The sequence below is a fragment of the Mytilus californianus genome, unplaced genomic scaffold (genome assembly GCF_021869535.1).
Source record: "Mytilus californianus isolate M0D057914Y unplaced genomic scaffold, xbMytCali1.0.p SCAF_7, whole genome shotgun sequence".
Lineage (NCBI taxonomy): Eukaryota > Metazoa > Mollusca > Bivalvia > Mytilida > Mytilidae > Mytilus > Mytilus californianus.
The window spans coordinates 116794096-116814376 of NW_026262723.1; the positions used below are offsets into that span (position 1 = coordinate 116794096).

A 20281-nucleotide genomic window follows, 5' to 3' on the forward strand; every position below is an offset into this window, starting at 1 on the left:
TGGACATTTGTTTCTTTGGACAGACATACTTAACTTTTTTGTTTCAAAAGATAAACACATGCATATTTTTGTGAAACGATTTGGAATATCTTCTTAACAAAATTATGCTCTTAATTTGTGTAAAAATTCTTTGTAAATAATTTATTTTAATTAAATTTCCCTGATTTTAGAAAAAAAAACGTCATTTTTTGCTGCATATTTATCCAATTCAAATAAATTCATCAGTGTTTTTTTCCAGAAAAATTGGAACAAATGATCTTCATTGTAAAAAAAGAGGGGTCTATGTACACATTTTCAACCTGATGATTAAAAAAACTCGAAGAATGCATCTTTTCCCGATATGTGCAATTTGATGTCACGAAAAATAACATTTAACGTTAGCAACATCATTACCTCCCCTGTAACTGTATCGTATGCCCTTAAAAAGTTTTCCAAATTGTACTAGACTCATTGGGTCTCATTGTATTCAGAAACAAATGATATACAAATGTACTTGTTTGATGCAGATGTCAAGTACCAGACTCATTGGGTCTCATTGTATTCAGAAACAAATGATATACAAATGTACTTGTTTGATGTAGATGTCAAATACCAGACTCATTGGGTCTCATTAGAATTAGAATCAAATGATATACAAATGTACTTGTTTGATGCAGATGTCTAGTACCTGCAGACTCAGTGTATTCAGAAACAAATGATGTACAGATGTACTTGTTTGATGCAGATGTCTAGTACCTGCAGACTCATTGGATTCATAAACAAATGATGTACAGATGTACTTGTTTGATGCAGATGTCTAGTACCTGCAGACTCATTGGATTCATAAACAAATGATGTACAGATGTACTTGTTTGATGCAGATGTCTAGTACCTGCAGACTCATTGGATTCATAAACAAATGATGTACAGATGTACTTGTTTGATGCAGATGTCTAGTACCTGTAGACTCATTGGATTCATAAACAAATGATGTACAAATGTACTTGTTTGATGCAGATGTCAATTGCATAAAAACTATTGCAAAAACTACTACTTGAATGATTTTATATTTGTTCTGAAGGTTTATAATGTTGAGTTGTAGTAAGTAAGCAATTTTTACATCTGCCATGTATCCAATTCCTGTTGCAGATAAATTAAAATTTTACAACACTCATTGTACAAGGAAAATTTTTGGTCTAACTTTTCTTGGCTTCTATGCAAGGGAATGATTTAATATTTGGTCTGCAGCTTGATAATGCTGAGTTGTAGTGAGTAAGCAATTTTTACATCTTCTGTGTAGCCACTTCCTGTCTGCCAATGGTTTGAAATTTTACAAAATTCATTGTATGAGGAATTTTCATCCTAGTTTTCTTGGAATCAATGAAAAGGAAATGATCAATCATGCTCCAGTATACATATTATCTCAATCAATTGCATGCAGCAATGCAAGTCCAGACCCATATTGATCTTGTCTCCTATAAAGAGTCCGGCATCTATTATGACAAGATATGACAAAAATTGTACCCAAATCACTGAAATCCAACATTATTGAGGTATTTTTGATATGCTGTATATCAGCCTAGATACCTCAACATATTAAACTGTTGGTAAATATCATTTCAGATTTATTATCAACCTTCCTTCAAGTGTCATATGTATCAAACAATTGCTATAAACTAGGTCAATAAAATCTGGCATGTAGATACAAGTTATCAAAGATTTGTTTATTGGTGTTTAATGCCACTTTCAGCAACATTGGCTTTATCATGGCAGCCAGTTTTTATTGATGGAGTAAAGCCAGAGTACCCATAATAAACAACACAGAAAACTAAATATTGAGCAACATCAATTTATGAAACAACAATGTTAAAAAAAAAACATTTATTAAAAAAGTTCACATGTTTGAACAAAAGAGGATAACAAATTTTGGAATCGATAGAGATTCTAACACACCCTGCTGTTGTTTAAATTATTTATCCACTTGAGATAATTAAGTCTAAAATGTAAACCTAGTGTTCATATAAAGGTTTATAATCACAATAATTAACAATGGTATGTTTATCAAGGAATGTTCAGTAAAACAAGTATAAATATTATAAAAAAGTAATATATAAACTTTCAAAAATCTCATAACAACTGCGTAAACATAATCTCAACATTATAAACAGATCTACGCAATCAAATATGACAATAGTTGTAATGTCAACTTGCCTTAGCTTGTAAATCTCTGAATTATACTGCCTATCATATTGGCTGTTGGTTCTTTCAGACTTGATTGACCTGTCATGTTTTGTGCCTATTTTCATATCTAACAAGGAGCATAACTCCTGAATGGTAAAGGTGAAAATTGTCAATATTGAACTTGACCTCAATATTGAACTTGACCTCAATATTGAACATAACCAGCAGTAACAACATACTTAATTTTGAAAAGCATTGGTTGAATGGTTCCTAAAGTAAATGTACTGAAACTGTCCGCCTGCCCTTACTTCACCGTATTAATAAGCACTTTAAAACCTGGTTAAGGATGACCTTTTTGGCAAGGTTATTTAGCAAGTTAATATGGCACAATAAAAATCTCATCAATCAGATAACTATAGCAACATTTCTCAAAACAATAAAATGTAATAGTTTCTGTAGTTGCATAAAAAGTCTTGATAAAATTTTGCTACTACGGTTATAAAATTATTGTTTAGTTTACTATCTTGGTATAAAGTACAATATATCTGGATCATTATGTGGTGTAACTTTTTCCGAGTTATATATAGCCAGATTATCATATTCAGCATAACCATAATCAGAGGTACCAAAACCAACAAATCCTGTCAACGGTACATTCTGTATGTCAGATTCAAATAAATATTGTCCATTCAGATATCCTTCAACCTGATATCCCTGAAATATACAAAGAAGATGGTTCAAAGGTCACTACTCAATGAGAAAATAAATCACTGTCAAGTTGTCACAGAACAATTTAGATATTTTATGAAGATATACATTCATGTCTTCATTCTCCCCAAGTATAGATAGTGAAAGTCAGATTTGGCACAACTTTTTTTAAGATTAGGTTTTCAATGCTCTTCAAGGTCATTATTAATTTGGCTTTCCAAATATTTTGATTTGAGTGCCCTGACAGTCCCATCAGAAAGAGTTAAGTAAGGTTTGAATTTATTCAACTGTCTCATAAAGTGAATAAATGCTTGGTCAGAATGTGAATATATATGTTCAAACTCTTTTAGGTCATTTTTTAGTAGCAATAAACAAAAAACTATGTCAATTGGACATGCTTTGATACTATATATGCCCTTGAATTTGTACTAGATAACATTTTTGTTCGCTTTGGAGATTCCGTATATCGTCAGGTTATTGGAATTCCAATGGGGACTAACTGTGCACCACTTATTGCGGACCTTTTTTTGTATTGCTATGAGTTACAATTTATGACAAAAATCAGCAAAGACCCATCGAAACAACATCTGATACACAAATTTAATAATACTTTTAGATATTTGGATGATATTTTGGCTCTCAATAATGACGACTTCAGTATGTATACTAAAGAAATTTATCCTGTTGAACTTACTTTAAATAAATCTAATACTAATAATGACCACTGCCCTTTCCTCGATCTTGATATCTATATCATTAACGGAAAGCTTAATACTAAAATATATGATAAAAGAGATGATTTTTCATTTCCTATCGTTAATTATCCATTTTTAGATGGTGACGTTCCCTTGTCACCATCTTACGGTGTTTATATATCTCAACTTGTACGATTCGCTCGTGTATGTAACAATGTTTTAGATTTTAACGAGAGAAATTTATGTATTACTGAAAAATTATTACACCAGGGTTTTCGATATCACAAACTAGTCAAAACATTTACTAAATTTTATCATCGGTATAAGGACATCATTCGTAAATATAACTCAACATGCAGACTTCTTATACGTTCAGGTATTTCACATCCAATTTTTTATGGAAATATTCTTTATAAAGCACAAAAATGTCAGTATTCACCTTTAAAGCTAACAAAACCTTTAAATAGACTTATTAAGAAGGGATATAGTTACGATACTGTTGTCAGGTCATTAAAGATTGCATATTTTGGCGTTAATATTGATTCACTTATAGGGTCTTTGCATCGGCACTAAACACATTTATTTAAAAACCAGTTGTTGGCATGACACGGGTTATGTTCTTCTCGTATATGTTATGATGGTATGATACTAAACCCCTAACGGGAAGGATTGTGCCTGATATTCATATGATGAAGACATAATCTTTCAATCAGTTTAATTGAAGTCTGGAGCTGGCATGTCAGTTAACTGCTAGTAGTCTGTTGTTATTTATGTATTATTGTCATTTTGTTTATTTTCTTTGGTTACATCTCCTGACATCAGACTCGGACTTCTCTTGAACTGAATTTTAATGTGCGTATTGTTATGCGTTTACTTTTCTACATTGGCTAGAGGTATAGGGGAGGGTTGAGATCTCATAAACATGTTTAACCCCGCCGCATTTTTGCGCCTGTCCCAAGTCAGGAGCCTCTAGCCTTTGTTAGTCTTGTATTATTTTTAATTTTAGTTTCTTGTGTACAATTTGGAGTTTAGTATGGCGTTCATTATCACTGAACTAGTATATATATTTGTTTACGGGCCAGCTGAAGGACACCTCCGGGTGCGGGAATTTCTCCCTGCATTGAAGACCTGTTGGTGACCTTCTGCTGTTGTCTGTTCTATGGTCGGGTTGTTGTCTCTTTGACACATTCCCCATTTCCATTCTCAATTTTATTTGGTCTAAAATCGTGTAAAATCCTGTTTAATCCTATAATCATAATTTTGGTGTTGTATCAAGAAGGGTTGAAGCAAGTTTATTATTTCATGGAAACATCTTCACTCAGCATTCAGAATTCAGAGATTTTCAATTGGAAAAGTCTTATGGATGCAGTCTCGAGTTGGTTAACTTCTATGGGATATTTGTGTCACAGATGACAACATCATGTTCCAATTGTCGTAACCATGATCCTGTCCTCTTTTCCAAGATTGTGACAACACAAAATGAGACTAAGCACCAAATTTTTACTTACCATGAGCAACATGACAGGTGCCTCTAGTGGAGCAGGATCTGCTTACCCATCCAGAGCACTTTTAGATCAACCATTTTTTTTGGTTGGGTATGTACTGTTCAGTTTTTAGTTTTCTATGGAGTGTTTTGTGAATTTATTTGTTTCTTCTTCATCTTTCGTTTTTTGCCATGACATTGTTAGTTTATTTTGACTGTACCCTTGGTATCTTACACCTCTTTTTTTATCTAGTTTTGACTGTACCCTTGGTATCTTACACCTCTTTTTTTATCTAGTTTTGACTGTACCCTTGGTATCTTTCACCTCTTTTTTTAACTAGTTTTGACTGTACCCTTGGTATCTTTCACCTCTTTTTTTAACTAGTTTTGACTGTACCCTTGGTATCTTTCACCTCTTTTTTTATCTAGTTTTGACTGTACCCTTGGTATCTTACACCTCTTATTTTATCTTGTTTTGACTGTACCCTTGGTATCTTTCACCTCTTGTTTTATCTAAATTTGACTGTATCCTTGGTATCTTACACCTCTTTTTTTTATCTAGTTTTGACTGTACCCTTGGTATCTTACACCTCTTATTTTATCTTGTTTTGACTGTACCCTTGGTATCTTACACCTCTTTTTTTATCTAGTTTTGACTGTACCCTTGGTATCTTACACCTCTTGTTTTATCTAGTTTTGACTGTACCCTTGGTATCTTACACCTCTTTTTTTATCTAGTTTTGACTGTACCCTTGGTATCTTACACCTCTTGTTTTATCTAGTTTTGACTGTATCCTTGGTATCTTACACCTCTTTTTTATCTAGTTTTGACTGTACCCTTGGTATCTTACACCTCCTATTTTTTTATCGTACCTGTAGTATTAATTTTAATGTATTCCAACCCTTGTTGGCTATTTGTGCTACTCCAGACTTCAACACTGATTTACCACCTGAAATTACAAATACATGTATCTCAGATATATGATCTTAACAAATGAAAACCTCATAGACAGCATAAGATTAAGGTATCTTTTTGTGTGTACAGTTTTCTTGTCTTCACAGAATTATTGGATGCATTATATATTAGTCTTATCGTTGAATAGAGGTTAACAAGATTTTTAATTTCCATCTAAAAATCATATGAATTGAAAGTAATTTATACTGAATCTTTCATGACAAGATTTTCCTTTTAACTTTTGTTTTAAAAAATGGCTACAAATGAATTATAATATATCCTTCACAGTAGATCATATAAAAACATGCAACAATAATTTTTTTTTATGAAGAGAATGTTATTTATACAAAGACTTAGTATGCACTTACCAATGTCAGAGGTCAACTTGTACATTTGTAAGGAAGGATACAAGTAGAAGAATACCCCTAAAGCCCCTCCTGTTTTCACACCACCTCTATCCACCCTGGCTGCAAGGAATACTCCAGTTGTGCCATTAATCTCCCCTGTCTTAGCATCTACCGACACTGTTATATCTTCCCTATAGAATTAAATCATACAGTTAAACATGAAATAATTGTCAAATTTGTCATTTGTCAAGTGATCTCCCCTGTCTTAGCATCTTTTATTATATGACTATAAATTTTCTGTTTTCTCTTCACTGCGGCAAAAATCATGAGAGGTTAATATAAGATTTGGAACAGAGTCCCTGTACCTAAATATAGATATTCCAATGCAACGTCAATGACGTAGGTTTATGATGTCATGTAAGTTCCTGTTTTTTTTTTTCTTTTTCTTCTTGTTTTCTGTGTATTTTTTTAGTAAATTTTATTGAATATTTCAGCTTATGAAAATTAGCAACTGCTTAAGCAGATGATATATTCATTATAAAAACAGGGACCAGTTTTGAAAGTATCTTGAGCAAATTCTAGAAAATTGGAAAAGAAAAAAGTCATATAATAAAGCAATTGTTGACTTTGATTTCAGTTAATACAATGATTTATCAACCTCTGGGGTGTTGATAAATCATTGTATCAACCTCATCAAAAGTCAACAATTGTATATTGAAACATTTATATCTTCCTTATAGAATTATATCATACAGTTAAACAAATAACATTTGTCAAGTCTTAGCATCTACTGACACTGTTATATCTTCCCTATAAAATTATATCATACAATTTAACAAATTATCTCCCTTGTCTTAGCATCTACTAACACAGTTACATCTTCCTTATAAAATTATATCATACAATTTAACAAATTATCTCCCCTATTTAGCATCTACTGACACTGTTACATCTTCCCTATAAAATTATATCATACAATTTAACAAATTATCTCCCTTGTCTTAGCATCTACTAACACAGTTACATCTTCCTTATAAAATTATATCATACAATTTAACAAATTATCTCCCCTATTCAGCATCTACTGACACTGTTACATCTACCCTATAAAATTATATCATACAATTTAACAAATTATCTTCCTTGTTTAAGCATCTACTGACAAAGTTACATCTTCCCTATAAAATTATATCAATAATCTCCCTAGTCTTAGCATCTACTGATACTGTTATATCTTCCCTATAGAATTTTATCATTCAGTTAAACACAGAACATGTGTCAAATTATCTCCCATGTCTTAGCATCTACTGACACTGTTACATCTTCCCTATAAAGTTATATTATACAATTTAACAAATTATCATCCCTGCTTTAGAATCTACTGACACTGTTACATCTTCCCTATAAAATTATATCATACAATTTAACAAATTATCTCCCTTGTCTAAGTATCTACTAACACAGTTACATCTTCCTTATAAAATTATATCATACAATTTAACAAATTATCTCCCCTCTTTAGCATCTACTGACACTGTTACATCTTCCCTATAAAATTATATCATACAATTTAACAAATTATCTCCCTTGTCTTAGCATCTACTAACACAGTTACATCTTCCTTATAAAATTATATCATACAATTTAACAAATTATCTCCCCTATTTAGCATCTACTGACACTGTTACATCTACCCCATAAAATTATATCATACAATTTAACAAATTATCTCCCTTGTTTAAGCATCTACTGACAGAGTTACATCTTCCCTATAAAATTATATCAATAATCTCCCTGGTCTTAGCATCTACTGATACTGTTATATCTTCCCTATAGAATTTTATCATTCAGTTAAACACAAAACATTTGTCAAATTATCTCCCATGTCTTAGCATCTACTGACACTGTTACATCTTCCCTATAAAGTTATATTATACAATTTAACAAATTATCATCCCTGCTTTAGAATCTACTGACACTGTTACATCTTCCCTATAAAATTATATCATACAATTTAACAAATTATCTCCCATGTCTTAGCATCTACTAACACAGTTATATCTTCCCTATAAAATTATATCATACAATTTAACAAATTATCTCCCATGTCTTAGCATCTACTGACACTGTTACATCTACCCTATAAAATTATATCATACAATTTAACAAATTATCTCCCTTGTTTAAGCATCTACTGACACAGTTACATCTTCCCTATAAAATTATATCAATAATCTCCCTGGTCTTAGCATCTTCTGATACTGTTATATCTTCCCTATAGAATTTTATCATTCAGTTAAACACAGAACATTTGTCAAATTATCTCCCATGTCTTAGCATCTACTGACACTGTTACATCTTCCCTATAAAGTTATATTATACAATTTAACAAATTATCATCCCTGCTTTAGAATCTACTGACACTGTTACATCTTCCCTATAAAATTATATCATACAATTTAACAAATTATCTCCCTTGTCTTAGCATCTACTAACACAGTTACATCTTCCTTATAAAATTATATCATACAATTTAACAAATTATCTCCCCTATTTAGCATCTACTGACACTGTTACATCTTCCCTATAAAATTATATCATACAATTTAACAGATTATCTCCCTTGTTTAAGCATCTACTGACACAGTTACATCTTCCCTATAAAATTATATCAATAATCTCCCTGGTCTTAGCATCTACTGATACTGTTATATCTTTCCTATAGAATTTTATCATTCAGTTAAACACAAAACATTTGTCAAATTATCTCCCATGTCTTAGCATCTACTGACACTGTTACGTCTTCCCTATAAAGTTATATTATACAATTTAACAAATTATCATCCCTGCTTTAGAATCTACTGACACTGTTACATCTTCCCTATAAAATTATATCATACAATTTAACAAATTATCTCCCATGTCTTAGCATCTACTAACACAGTTATATCTTCCCTATAAAATTATATCATACAATTTAACAAATTATCTCCCATGTCTTAGCATCTACTAACACAGTTACATCTTCCTTATAAAATTATATCATACAATTTAACAAATTATCTCCCATGTCTTAGCATCTACTGACACTGTTACATCTTCCCTATAAAATTATATCATACAATTTAACAAATTATCTCCCTTGTTTAAGCATCTACTGACACAGTTACATCTTCCCTATAAAATTATATCAATAATCTCCCTGGTCTTAGCATCTACTGATACTGTTAAATCTTCCCTATAGATATTTCAATTTGATCTGTAACTTGTCATGATAAAACTATATACCAATTATCAAATCAATATCATCAAGCATGACAAAAAAAGTGAGGAAAACTGATTATTTGAGTGAATTTTCTAAGTTCAAGGACCATAACTCTGCTCAAAATCATCAGACCGGAACAAAATTCGAACTTGATCTGTAACTTGTCATGATAAAACCATATACCAAATATCAAATCAATATCTTCAAGCACGAAGAAATAAAGTGTGGAAAACTAATTTGCCGGACTGACGGATGCACAGACAGACGGACGGAGTGCAAACCTAAAGTCATCCTTGACTTCGACGGTAGGGGACTAAAAATATCATACAATTATACACAGAATATTTGTCAAGTTATCTCCCCTGTCTTAGCATCTACAGACACTGTTACATCTTCCATATAGAACAGTTACATAGCATTGAACATAGAACATTTTGTCTATCTATTTCTCTTGTTCTAGCACCTACTGATCATGATTTAATACTATGTTGAAATTTTTAAAGATAAAGGTTTAACTAAAGGTTTCACATTAACTTAACATTATATCAATAATCCTGTACAATAGGCCAACTCCAACTATACTTGGCCTATTGCTTAATCTATCTAAGAAACAGACTAAACCATGATAACTTAACATTGACCAATAAACCATGAAAATGATTTTTAAGGTCAGATGAACCCTGCCAGAAGCCTTACAAAATAATCCATAAAACAAATATACCTGATTCATTGCTTTAGTATCAGAGTTGAAGATGAGACCACTTAAACTTAACCTTGACCACTAATCCATGAAGTGAGGTAAAGGTTAGATTAACCAATCTGACTGACATGTAGACCTTGCAATGATTCAATATACCAAATACAGTTGTTTTATCACTCATAACAAGTGAGAAAATCATGTTATTTAAAAATCCATACCACTTTTTTTCAAGCACTTGTTAAACCATGAAAAAGAGTTCAAAGACAATGCAAGATGGAAACATCTGAACATAAGGCATCTGCATTCAAGATATTAAGTATCCAGGACTTATTCCTTTTGAAATATAAAGCTTTACACCAATAGTTTATGCCATCCCTACCACCTGATTAGCATGTCTGACATTCTGCAACTTTAACCACAGGCTAGACATATACTACCATCAGTAATAAATGTAGCCATGGTGACAGGGAGATCAGTTTTATACCTACCAAGAATAATCCCCAATTAAGTTAGCTGTACGTTTTAATCTGTCTGCAGCATTCCAGTAAACTGGCTGCTCAAGAACCATCTGTCGTAATACATTGCCATGGCTACTATCAGTAGATTTGTGCACTTCAAAGCATCCTAACTGCTGAGCCATATACTTTGGCTGTTCTGTGTCATTGTATTCTGAAATCATAATTATTTTGGAGAAGTTGTGAATTTTGACAGGAAAGTCTAATGTATGTGTCCTGCTAACAGAATAGTCAGTGACTGCTGATTATGGTTGAAGGTACTAAACAAAACAAATAACTATATGCCCTGATAATCCATAAAGCAGGATACAAATATTTATTAATGGCTTCTTGAAGTTTGAGTTGCTCCCATGTAAATCTTTCCCTTCATATCTGAAAAGTGTACCAACCTCTACTGGCCATTTTAAATTTGCAATCAGCAGCAGATAGACATTGCTTGTTTTAAAAAGACTATCAAAGGAACATAGTTTGGTTTAACTTTAAATCTTTTAAAAAAAAAAATGAAATCAGAATATAATTTTCAACAGAATTTTATCTGTAAACTTTTGAATTTGCTTTCCACTAAAGTAATAACTTTTGTTGTTTAAATGAGTATAACTCTCCAGTGAAATTCCACCTGATTCAATAAATCACTTCGCTTTCAGCCAGGTGAGATAAAATACCTAAAAAAAACCATTTCCACCAAAATCTTACCTTCAAAATTTTCTGTATATGGGAATGGGAAAGGTTTATCTGGTGGTGGTTCCGGATGACTGCCTTTCTGACCAGTGGTCAGTGTAGTAAGAGTGATCACCATGTCTGGGTAAGGATTTAGATTAATTTTACCATCTTTTACCTGAAAAGAAAATTTGATGACAAATAATCTGATAAAATTATCAAGCTTGTTAAGTTTAAGAGATAAAAATATACAGATAAATAAACATGACTTTAGCATTGAAAAGGTAAATACAATATGAGTAAATCAATAATAAGTTACAATTGTCATAATGCACAACAAATATACCCATTTTCAACTTTTTGTTTACCCAAAATATATCTGATTAAGGACGTAGTCATATCAGGTTTAGGAATTTATGTCAGATGTTCGGACTCCTTGGGTTTTTTCCTACGATACAGGGTAAAATATTTGCCCCATGTCACCTACTTTTCTTTTCATAGAAGACTTCAATAGCTCATAAAAGGTCATTACCAAAATTTAAGCAGTTTCTAGATTTTTTTCTTACGATTTGAGACCCAAATAATGCCAATGCTAAATATAAGGTAAAAGTCAGAGCCAGCCCTTTCCCGACATTTTTTAAAAATCAAATATCTCGAAAAGGTCTTCCATAACCTATCAATATTTTTTGGTTTTTTTGTTCCTTTACTAATTCTCTTCTTATTTATAGTATCAGTTTAAAATTCTAGATTTCTTTAATTTCACCTGACTACATCCTTAAAACATTTTGATAGCTATGACAGCCATGTTAAACTATCTATTCATCAATCAGAAACATGTTAAACTCCTCATTCTGACCATGTTTTTTGCTTTATCATAATAAAATAAACAGATATGAAAATTTCTATGTGAGTACTACAAGTTATTGATACTCCAGATACCATCTTGAAGGGTTATAATTTAATTAATACCTATAGCGTTTCCTATTTCTGTTGTCTGAATTTCCTCTATCACATTAATTATCTTCTCATTTGTGAACAGACAGGTAGATTTCACATTTTATAATTGATGAATTCAAACTGTGTAGTATAAAAAATATGTACATGGCTAGCTCTTGAACTTGTCAACAGACAAGGATGCAATACTAATATGTGCATCATCATGTAAGGATCTAACACTTTATTTTAAGTTTCATGAAAACCTATTGAAAGGTTGTAGGAGTTGCAATCACAAAACGCATATTTAATAATGTAAAAAATGTCACATCCTACTATAATACCATGATAAAAATAACAAGGGCCTTGATGTAATGTCTACTGAAGTACCTACATTTGATTAGATAAATAGATGTTTAGATAATGAAGCCATTTAAGGAATGACTGTAATATTTTTTCTGTCTATGAAGAAATAACATCAAAAATAATAACCTTTGTAGCCAGAAAAAATATTACAGTCATTCCTTATAATTTAATTCTAAATTCCATTTTTAAGGAGTAAATCATGAAGAAAAACGTTGATGACGTCATAGTCACATGACAAAATTATATCTATGAGCTGATAGACAAACAACTTTTAGCCAATCAGAAGACGTGTTAAATCCAAAATTAAATTATTAAAGAACAACAACAAAAACCCATTTCATTCCAGCTGCTCAAGATATTTGTGGGGCTGGAGACAGATCTTATGAAACCTGGATTTTCCTGGATGATTAACCTACATCAACTTGTCCTGTATACTGCATCATTTCAGTCTGCCCTCCATCATACCCTAGTCTACTGTACCAGAGAGCCATCTTGTCTATTTTCGCCTGTAAATGATAAGTAAATTCAGACATATTTTTTAAAATCTATTATATCATACAATGTAACTGATACTGACATTTAAAAAGAAATTTGTCACAGATTATGTCCATTAATCTTGTGAATATTTTGGGAGAGTTTTGTCCTTCTAATTCGTCATAGAATAACTGTATGTGACTTGTATATGCAAGAAATTTAAGGTTTTACATTTTAATTGCAAATTTCAGACCAGAATTACTTAGAAATTTTTATATTGTAATAAAATGGTTGTATATCCATGATATCAATTGTAGATAGACAACTGCGTTTACAAAATTTTCAGATTGAGTAGGAATCCAAAATTCCCTATTGAAAATAGACTAAATTTAGTGGGCTTACGAGTTGTGAAATTAACTGCTTTTTAGATTATTTTTCCTTGCATTTCATTTCAATCTGTAAAACAGCTTCTAGAAAGTAGCTATTTATATATATTTCCCACATGATTTTAATGAAATTTATCTGCCTTGGTAGGAACCATATTGGATACTGAATCCATACTAATCCCAAGTTGTGAATAGGTCCATTTAAAAAACTCTGGCTACTTTGGCTACTCACAATGGTTTTATAGCATTTTTTTTTTCATACAAAAATAGTACTATGGAATCATCATACAAAACAGTTCAAAACAAATAACTTTAATACATATCACATTTCCATGAAGGAGGAATGTTTACTTACAAAACTTCCTTTTAACTGTAGAGTTATGTTCTGTAGAGTAACATTAAAGTTTGGCTGGTGATAAAAACACACTGAATGTTTAGATGTCTGAAAGAAAAAAGCAATGTTCCTATAATTATTGTCAGTCAGTACATAGATTGTAAATATTGTATAGTATTGTGTAAGTAAAATGTTTTAGATGCATCTGTACACTGAAAATAAAATTATTTGGTACTGTGCTGAATGCTGTAAGTATTATTTTACCAATACATCCTGTTTTAGAAGAGACATAAGCCTTATTGTTTAACATTTAAAGGCAACACAAAATGTTCTTTGTAAAAAGGGGATATTTCTGGTTCTTAAAACAGTTAATAACCTGAACATTTTTGCTTTCAAACTAAAACTGTCAGAGAAAACGTAGAAAATTTTGTAGAATCTACTTCCATTTTACCTTCAAATACCAGCATTTTAAAACTTTAACTAGCCAAAACTTAGAGACATGATATAAATAACCCATAGCTTACAGGGTAATATATCAGTTTGTTACCCAGAAAAAACGTTGTCAACCAAGGTGAAGCCAAGGTTGACAATGATTTTCCAAAAGGTAACAATCTGCTCTTTCACTCTCTTAGCTATGTGTTATTTTAAATAGAAAGTAATAAGCTATGACTTCATGTTTATAACAATGTAACAGCCATTAGAAAAGATTTTTTTTATGATTTTCAAATTACTAGTTCTCAAAGTAAACAGTCCATAAGAAGACAGGTCACCTTACCAGGACATATTATTCTGAATTATGCCTAACTAGTCTTTGCTCTTGCTCCTAAACTCCACTTGTTTAGCAGAGTAGCAGCAAATATCAATTTTCAACTTATTGGTTTGACCAGGCTTGGGTCTAACCCACAACTCATACACTACCACAAGAGTGCTGCTACCACAAGACCACTAAGGTCCTTTTTTTTCAAAATTGACAATGCTAAAATAAGCGTTCTTAAAATCTATCTTAATAAATGTATCTTAAAACAAACCACTGTTTCCATGATAATGGTGAGATTCTTCCCATCTGGACTGACAAGTGACACATAACTTCCTCCATTTTTCAATTTCCCCACTCCCATGTTATGCTTCAGATATCTCCACCCAGGGGCTGTAAATTGGGTTGTATGAGCTGAAATTATTTTAAAGTTTTATTTTCCTTATGTCAGATCTACAATACATAATAAATTTATATTGAAACTGATGTTAAATATTAAGTTTTACTACAAAAAATCAACACACATGTTGTTAATTAAACTCTTGAGAAGACATTCATTGCTTAAATCCACTTCATTTGGACTCTGTTTCATTGGCAATCATCTTTTATTTTTATTTAGATGTCAAGTGTGAATGAATTGAATGTGTAGGTATAGTCCAACTGCTTTACAGATAAAATAAGCCCTGTAATACCTGTTACCCATATAGGGTTGTTAATGACATAGTTTCCACTCCATGGTGAATTTGCTGTCATCAAACTTTGGCGGATAAATGGTAAAGCATTATAATACCCAGTTATCATGTTCCAGGCAATTGTTCTGAAAAATACAAACGGTCAAAAAATCATCAAACTTTTGTATATAATGTTGAAACAATAAAATACCCATTTGTCATGTTCCAGGTAATTGTTCTGAAAAACATAAACATCTAAAAATAATTTAATTCATGATTGCTTTCAAAGCATTTGCTCTAAACCGTGACAAAATCTAAAACTTCTCCTTTTTCAAATGTTTCATGAGAAAATTATTTACATGAGTTAGAGTTTATCACTATGAGAGTTGTAGAGTTATTTAATCATGAATTAGAATACAGCCCTATTATTTTTTTATCATTTATATCATAACTATTTAAATAGGTTTTACATGTATATCATTTAACTAATTGGAAATCCTACATACCCTGTAAATAAGCCATTTACATAATTCTGATTCAGAGTCTGAAAAACATACATAAAAGTTTGTCTTGTGTGTATAAATAAATCACTGTAATTCTAACCCTGGCACATTGGCTACATGTTAATGCCGTCAGGATACTTGCCACCTTTTGTTTATCAACCTGAGTGTGTATTCTCTTCTCTGACAACTAATGATCGTTTATATACTTATCATTGTATGTTTGTAAATCACTTTGAAGTTATAACTGTAAGACAGAATAAGCTCATTTATGAAATTCATTAGAAGTAAAAAAAACAACATTTTAGCGGTTGTTAAAAATACTACCTGTGTTAAAAGTGCTGTTGAATAACATAAGCTATATAATAAGTGCTATTGGTAGTGCATTAGCTGATTTTTACAAGCTATAAATCTTCTGAAGTTACAAAATGGAAAAACTTTTTCTGGTGAAAAATGGTCTAAAATAGAAAATTTATTAAGCATACCCTAGCCCAACAACCAGCACCAATATTGTCATTAAATGTACTGAAGTCTTCTGATGACCACAACTGTTTCCCTGTATTGTATGCTGCTACTGTTGATTGGGTACCAGGATAATGGACACTGAATAAAAAAAATAATTTAAATAGATTTTGTGCATTGTTTTGAGTCTATAAAAAACCTTTTTATGATTTTAGGGAGTTAACCATGGCTGCACCTGTATAATTAGATAAAACATGGTTCAAAATAACCTAAAATATCATTCTCAAAACTAACAGCTCATATATATATATATATGAGGGTTGAGATCTCACAAAACATGTTTAACCTCGCCGCATTTTTGGGCCTGTCCCAAGTCAGGAGCCTCTGGCCTTTGTTAGTCTTGTATGTTTTTTAATTTTAGTTTAATTATATGTTTTGGAGTTTAGTGTGTCGTCCATTTTCATTGAACTAGTACACATTTTTGTTTAGGGGCCAGCTGAAGCCCTCCTCTGGGTGCGGGATTTTCTCACTGTGTTGAAGACCCATTGGTGGCCTTCGGCTGTTTTCTGCTCTTTGGTCTGGTTGTCGTCTTTTTGACACATTCCCCATTTCCATTCTCAATTTTAATTTTCAGGATCTTGTCTATTCATTATTACTGGACAGCTCTGTAACATATCAAAGATGGATGGATGGATTGATGGATGAATAGATATTTAATGTCCAGTGGCAAGTTAAATGCATATTCAGGACAAGAACATGCTACTGTGATATGAATGTAAACCCTGCTCTGTACTAGACCAACAAATCACCCTGCCCTCACATATTATTCTGACTCTAAGCCAACCAGTCTTTGCTCTTCCTCCTAAATGCCTCGTATTTAGCGAAGAAGCAGCAAATACCAATTTTCGAGTCCGGTTCACCTGGCAGGTGATCAAACCCACCACCTCCCAAACTCAAGGCAAACATTCTACAATGAGACCAATGAGGCGGTACACACATTAAAAATATAAGACTTCCGTACCACATGTATTCGTTAGACATAAATATGCCAAAATCTATCAAGTATACCACATCCCCATGCCAATTTAATGCATCAATGATATGAGACTTCCTTTACCAATGTATTTAATAGCAACAGATTCACTCCAGACCATCAAACATACAACTTCAACTAAGCCTGGAGGATACTGATGGTGCAATCAAAGACCATAAGTCATAAACATATCACATCTCTTACTTAAAGCCTCAAAGATATACACCTTACCCAATGTATTCTATAGCATTAGACAGCTCAGGATCATGTAGCATATCGTTAACTATCTCAAATCCTCCATCAACAGCAACTATCTTAACATTGGGTAATCCATTCTGATCTAATAGTCTTCTTAAAGTCTACAAAATAAACATGTCATTAATATAAACTAAGGTCACCTTGTCACAAGGGATCTACAGTATTTTTTCATTTTTTTGCTGAATTTTCAATACTTGATATCAATGTTTGACTCATTGTCCATTAAATCTTTATTTTAAAAAAAATTTTCAATCCTATATATATACATATTCATTTTCTTATGGAAACAGAAAACAGATTTATTTGAAGAAATATGGAATATTATAGCTTTGATTTGTTATAAATGTTTTTCAATAAGGAAACAACTGCTTTATTTATTTATTTATTACCATTATTGTTTCTTTACTTATGTCTGTCGGTTTAATAAAGTATTTGTATCTGTACACAGACAAATTCTAAACATGAGAAATAAAACAAGAATGTGTCTGAGGACACAAATGCCCCAGATCAAGCTTTGCAATTTTTTAAGTTAAAAAGGGGCATAACTCTAAAAGGGTAAATGACTCACTGCCCAAAAACTATCTGTGTGTTGTGGTTCTTTGCACTGGTACGAGTTTCATAAAAGTTGGATGAAGAAAACTTAAGTTAGAGTGTGGAAACGAAAATGGCATGCAAGGAAGGACGGACAATCCAAAGGACGGAAGGACTGTCAAAGTTAACAATCAATTCCCCAGTTGCCTATTGCAGGGGCATAAAAATTAAAAAGAGGAGGAATATGTCAAAAGTTTGAAAAATAATAAGAGAGCCTCATGATATTTTAACTGATTATATGGCCTTTAAATGGAGTTGACGATCTCTTGTTTTATATGTCTTTGATTCAACTTATCACAGGTGATCCTTTATTAATAAACTAATACAATAAGATATACTTGATATATATTACCTTGATATACTCAATACTATAAGATAATTCATTCCATATCTGAAAAAAACATGTAAAAAATAAATATTTATATCTCCTGAGCTACTTTTCATTTTGTAGAACTATGGGGTTCTGTTATTTGTTTATCATTTTCAAAGATACATCAAGTATGACTTCTTTTGTCTACAACAGTTTACTTGCTGTTCTCCAATTTATTCAATGTAAAAATGTTATAAAGCTTATGTTTTATTAAACAAACAAAAAAAGTACAAAAACATGCTGAACTGACTCGCCTGCTAGACTTTTTGGACCTAAAAGCTTGAGAAACCCCTTGGCCACAACATAGGATCCAAAATGTTCTGTAACCAAAAGTGGCCAATGATGATATTGAATCCCTAGACATTAAAACTTTCTGGATCATGGGTGGCGATTGAAGAAAATTATGCAAAAAACTGCTAAGAATTATTGAAAATTTGACCAAAACTGACGTTACAACACAAATAATGTATACTTAAGGAGTCAATACTTTGTCATTTTTAATGTGATGTGCCAAAATGAAGTTATTTTGTTTTAATAGTAATATCACAACTATTTCTTTGTGAAATTAGTAGTATTTCAGCCTGATTTAAAAAACATCAAATAATCAGGGCCAATTTTAACCCTTCGTAAACCTTCACCTTTATGTTGAAAGTCTGTAACATGAAAGCTTTACTACAAGTATCACATAAAATTTTTTCATTATCAATGATCGATGACAATGAGGTCAAGGCCAGATGAACAGAAATATTCACCTTACAACCATACCATGCACCAAATATAGTTAGCCTTTAAAATAGTGTATCTCATAATACCTAATTATGAAAATTGAACATATATAAATGAACCATTAGAATGAGGCTATGGTCAGATGAAACCTGTGAGACAGACATGTACACCTTACAATCCTTTCATAAACCAATATAGGTGACTTATTGCTTATAATATCTTTGACTTGATGAGAAAGTATTAACATATGGTATAAAGTCTACTCTAACTTTGGGAGAACTTTACTTAACATATCATATGAAGTCTACTCTGACTTTGGGAAAATTTAACATATAGTATAATGCTTGCCCAGCACAGCATATCATATGCTGACAACTAAATGAACTTCATTTTGTTGATTGTCATGATTGTGATGTCAGGTCATTGTCTCAATAATGTTTACTGGACACATCCCATATTCATCCAGAATTTCCTTCTTTAAATGTTCTCTTTATTTAAAAGTGTCTTCCTTCATTCCTATTATGTATAAATAAATTCTATTATGATAATAACATCACTATTTAACAATCAGTAATAGTACCCCAACAAAATTAATATCTAAGTCATGGTATTTCTTGGCCCCTTGTATCCACTTGATTATGTATACAGCTGTTGTACTGACATTATAATAGGGATTGTGTGTTCCATTTCCTATCCAGCCTGGCCATCCCCATGGTAACCCATACAGTAATATATCTGGATTCCTCTACAATGGTATTAATGACAATATATTACTAGTATTACTATGGAACTTATGTTAAAAAAAACATATATCTTTTTAAGACTTTTCAAGATTTTTTAATAGTAGCAGATCATCATTTAAGACAGCTCCTTTGAATCATAATTATACCTTATGATTTTGATCAGTCTTTTCTTTAGCTAAGTTATTTTTCAGGTAT

The 20281-nt window shown here is 31.7% G+C and overlaps 1 protein-coding gene across 8 annotated transcripts in view; it reads right to left on the reverse strand.

Annotated features, from left to right (window-relative positions):
* Positions 1-1845: 1845 nt before the first annotated feature.
* Positions 1846-20281, reverse strand: part of LOC127709336 (galactocerebrosidase-like) — a 34185-nt gene continuing 15749 nt past the window's right edge. The window contains exons 5-18 of one of the 8 annotated variants that reach the window (XM_052214799.1): positions 19924-20088; positions 18600-18638; positions 17630-17757; positions 16389-16506; positions 15910-15947; positions 15425-15549; positions 15007-15146; positions 14000-14086; positions 13201-13290; positions 11522-11663; positions 10802-10982; positions 6370-6539; positions 5920-5996; positions 1846-2874 (exon numbers count right to left, since the gene is read on the reverse strand). In XM_052214799.1, coding sequence (XP_052070759.1) covers positions 2680-2874; positions 5920-5996; positions 6370-6539; positions 10802-10982; positions 11522-11663; positions 13201-13290; positions 14000-14086; positions 15007-15146; positions 15425-15549; positions 15910-15947; positions 16389-16506; positions 17630-17757; positions 18600-18638; positions 19924-20088 — 1695 coding nt within the window. In that variant the 3' untranslated portion in view covers positions 1846-2679. The other 7 variants (XM_052214807.1, XM_052214802.1, XM_052214803.1 and 4 more) reach the window with 7 other exon arrangements.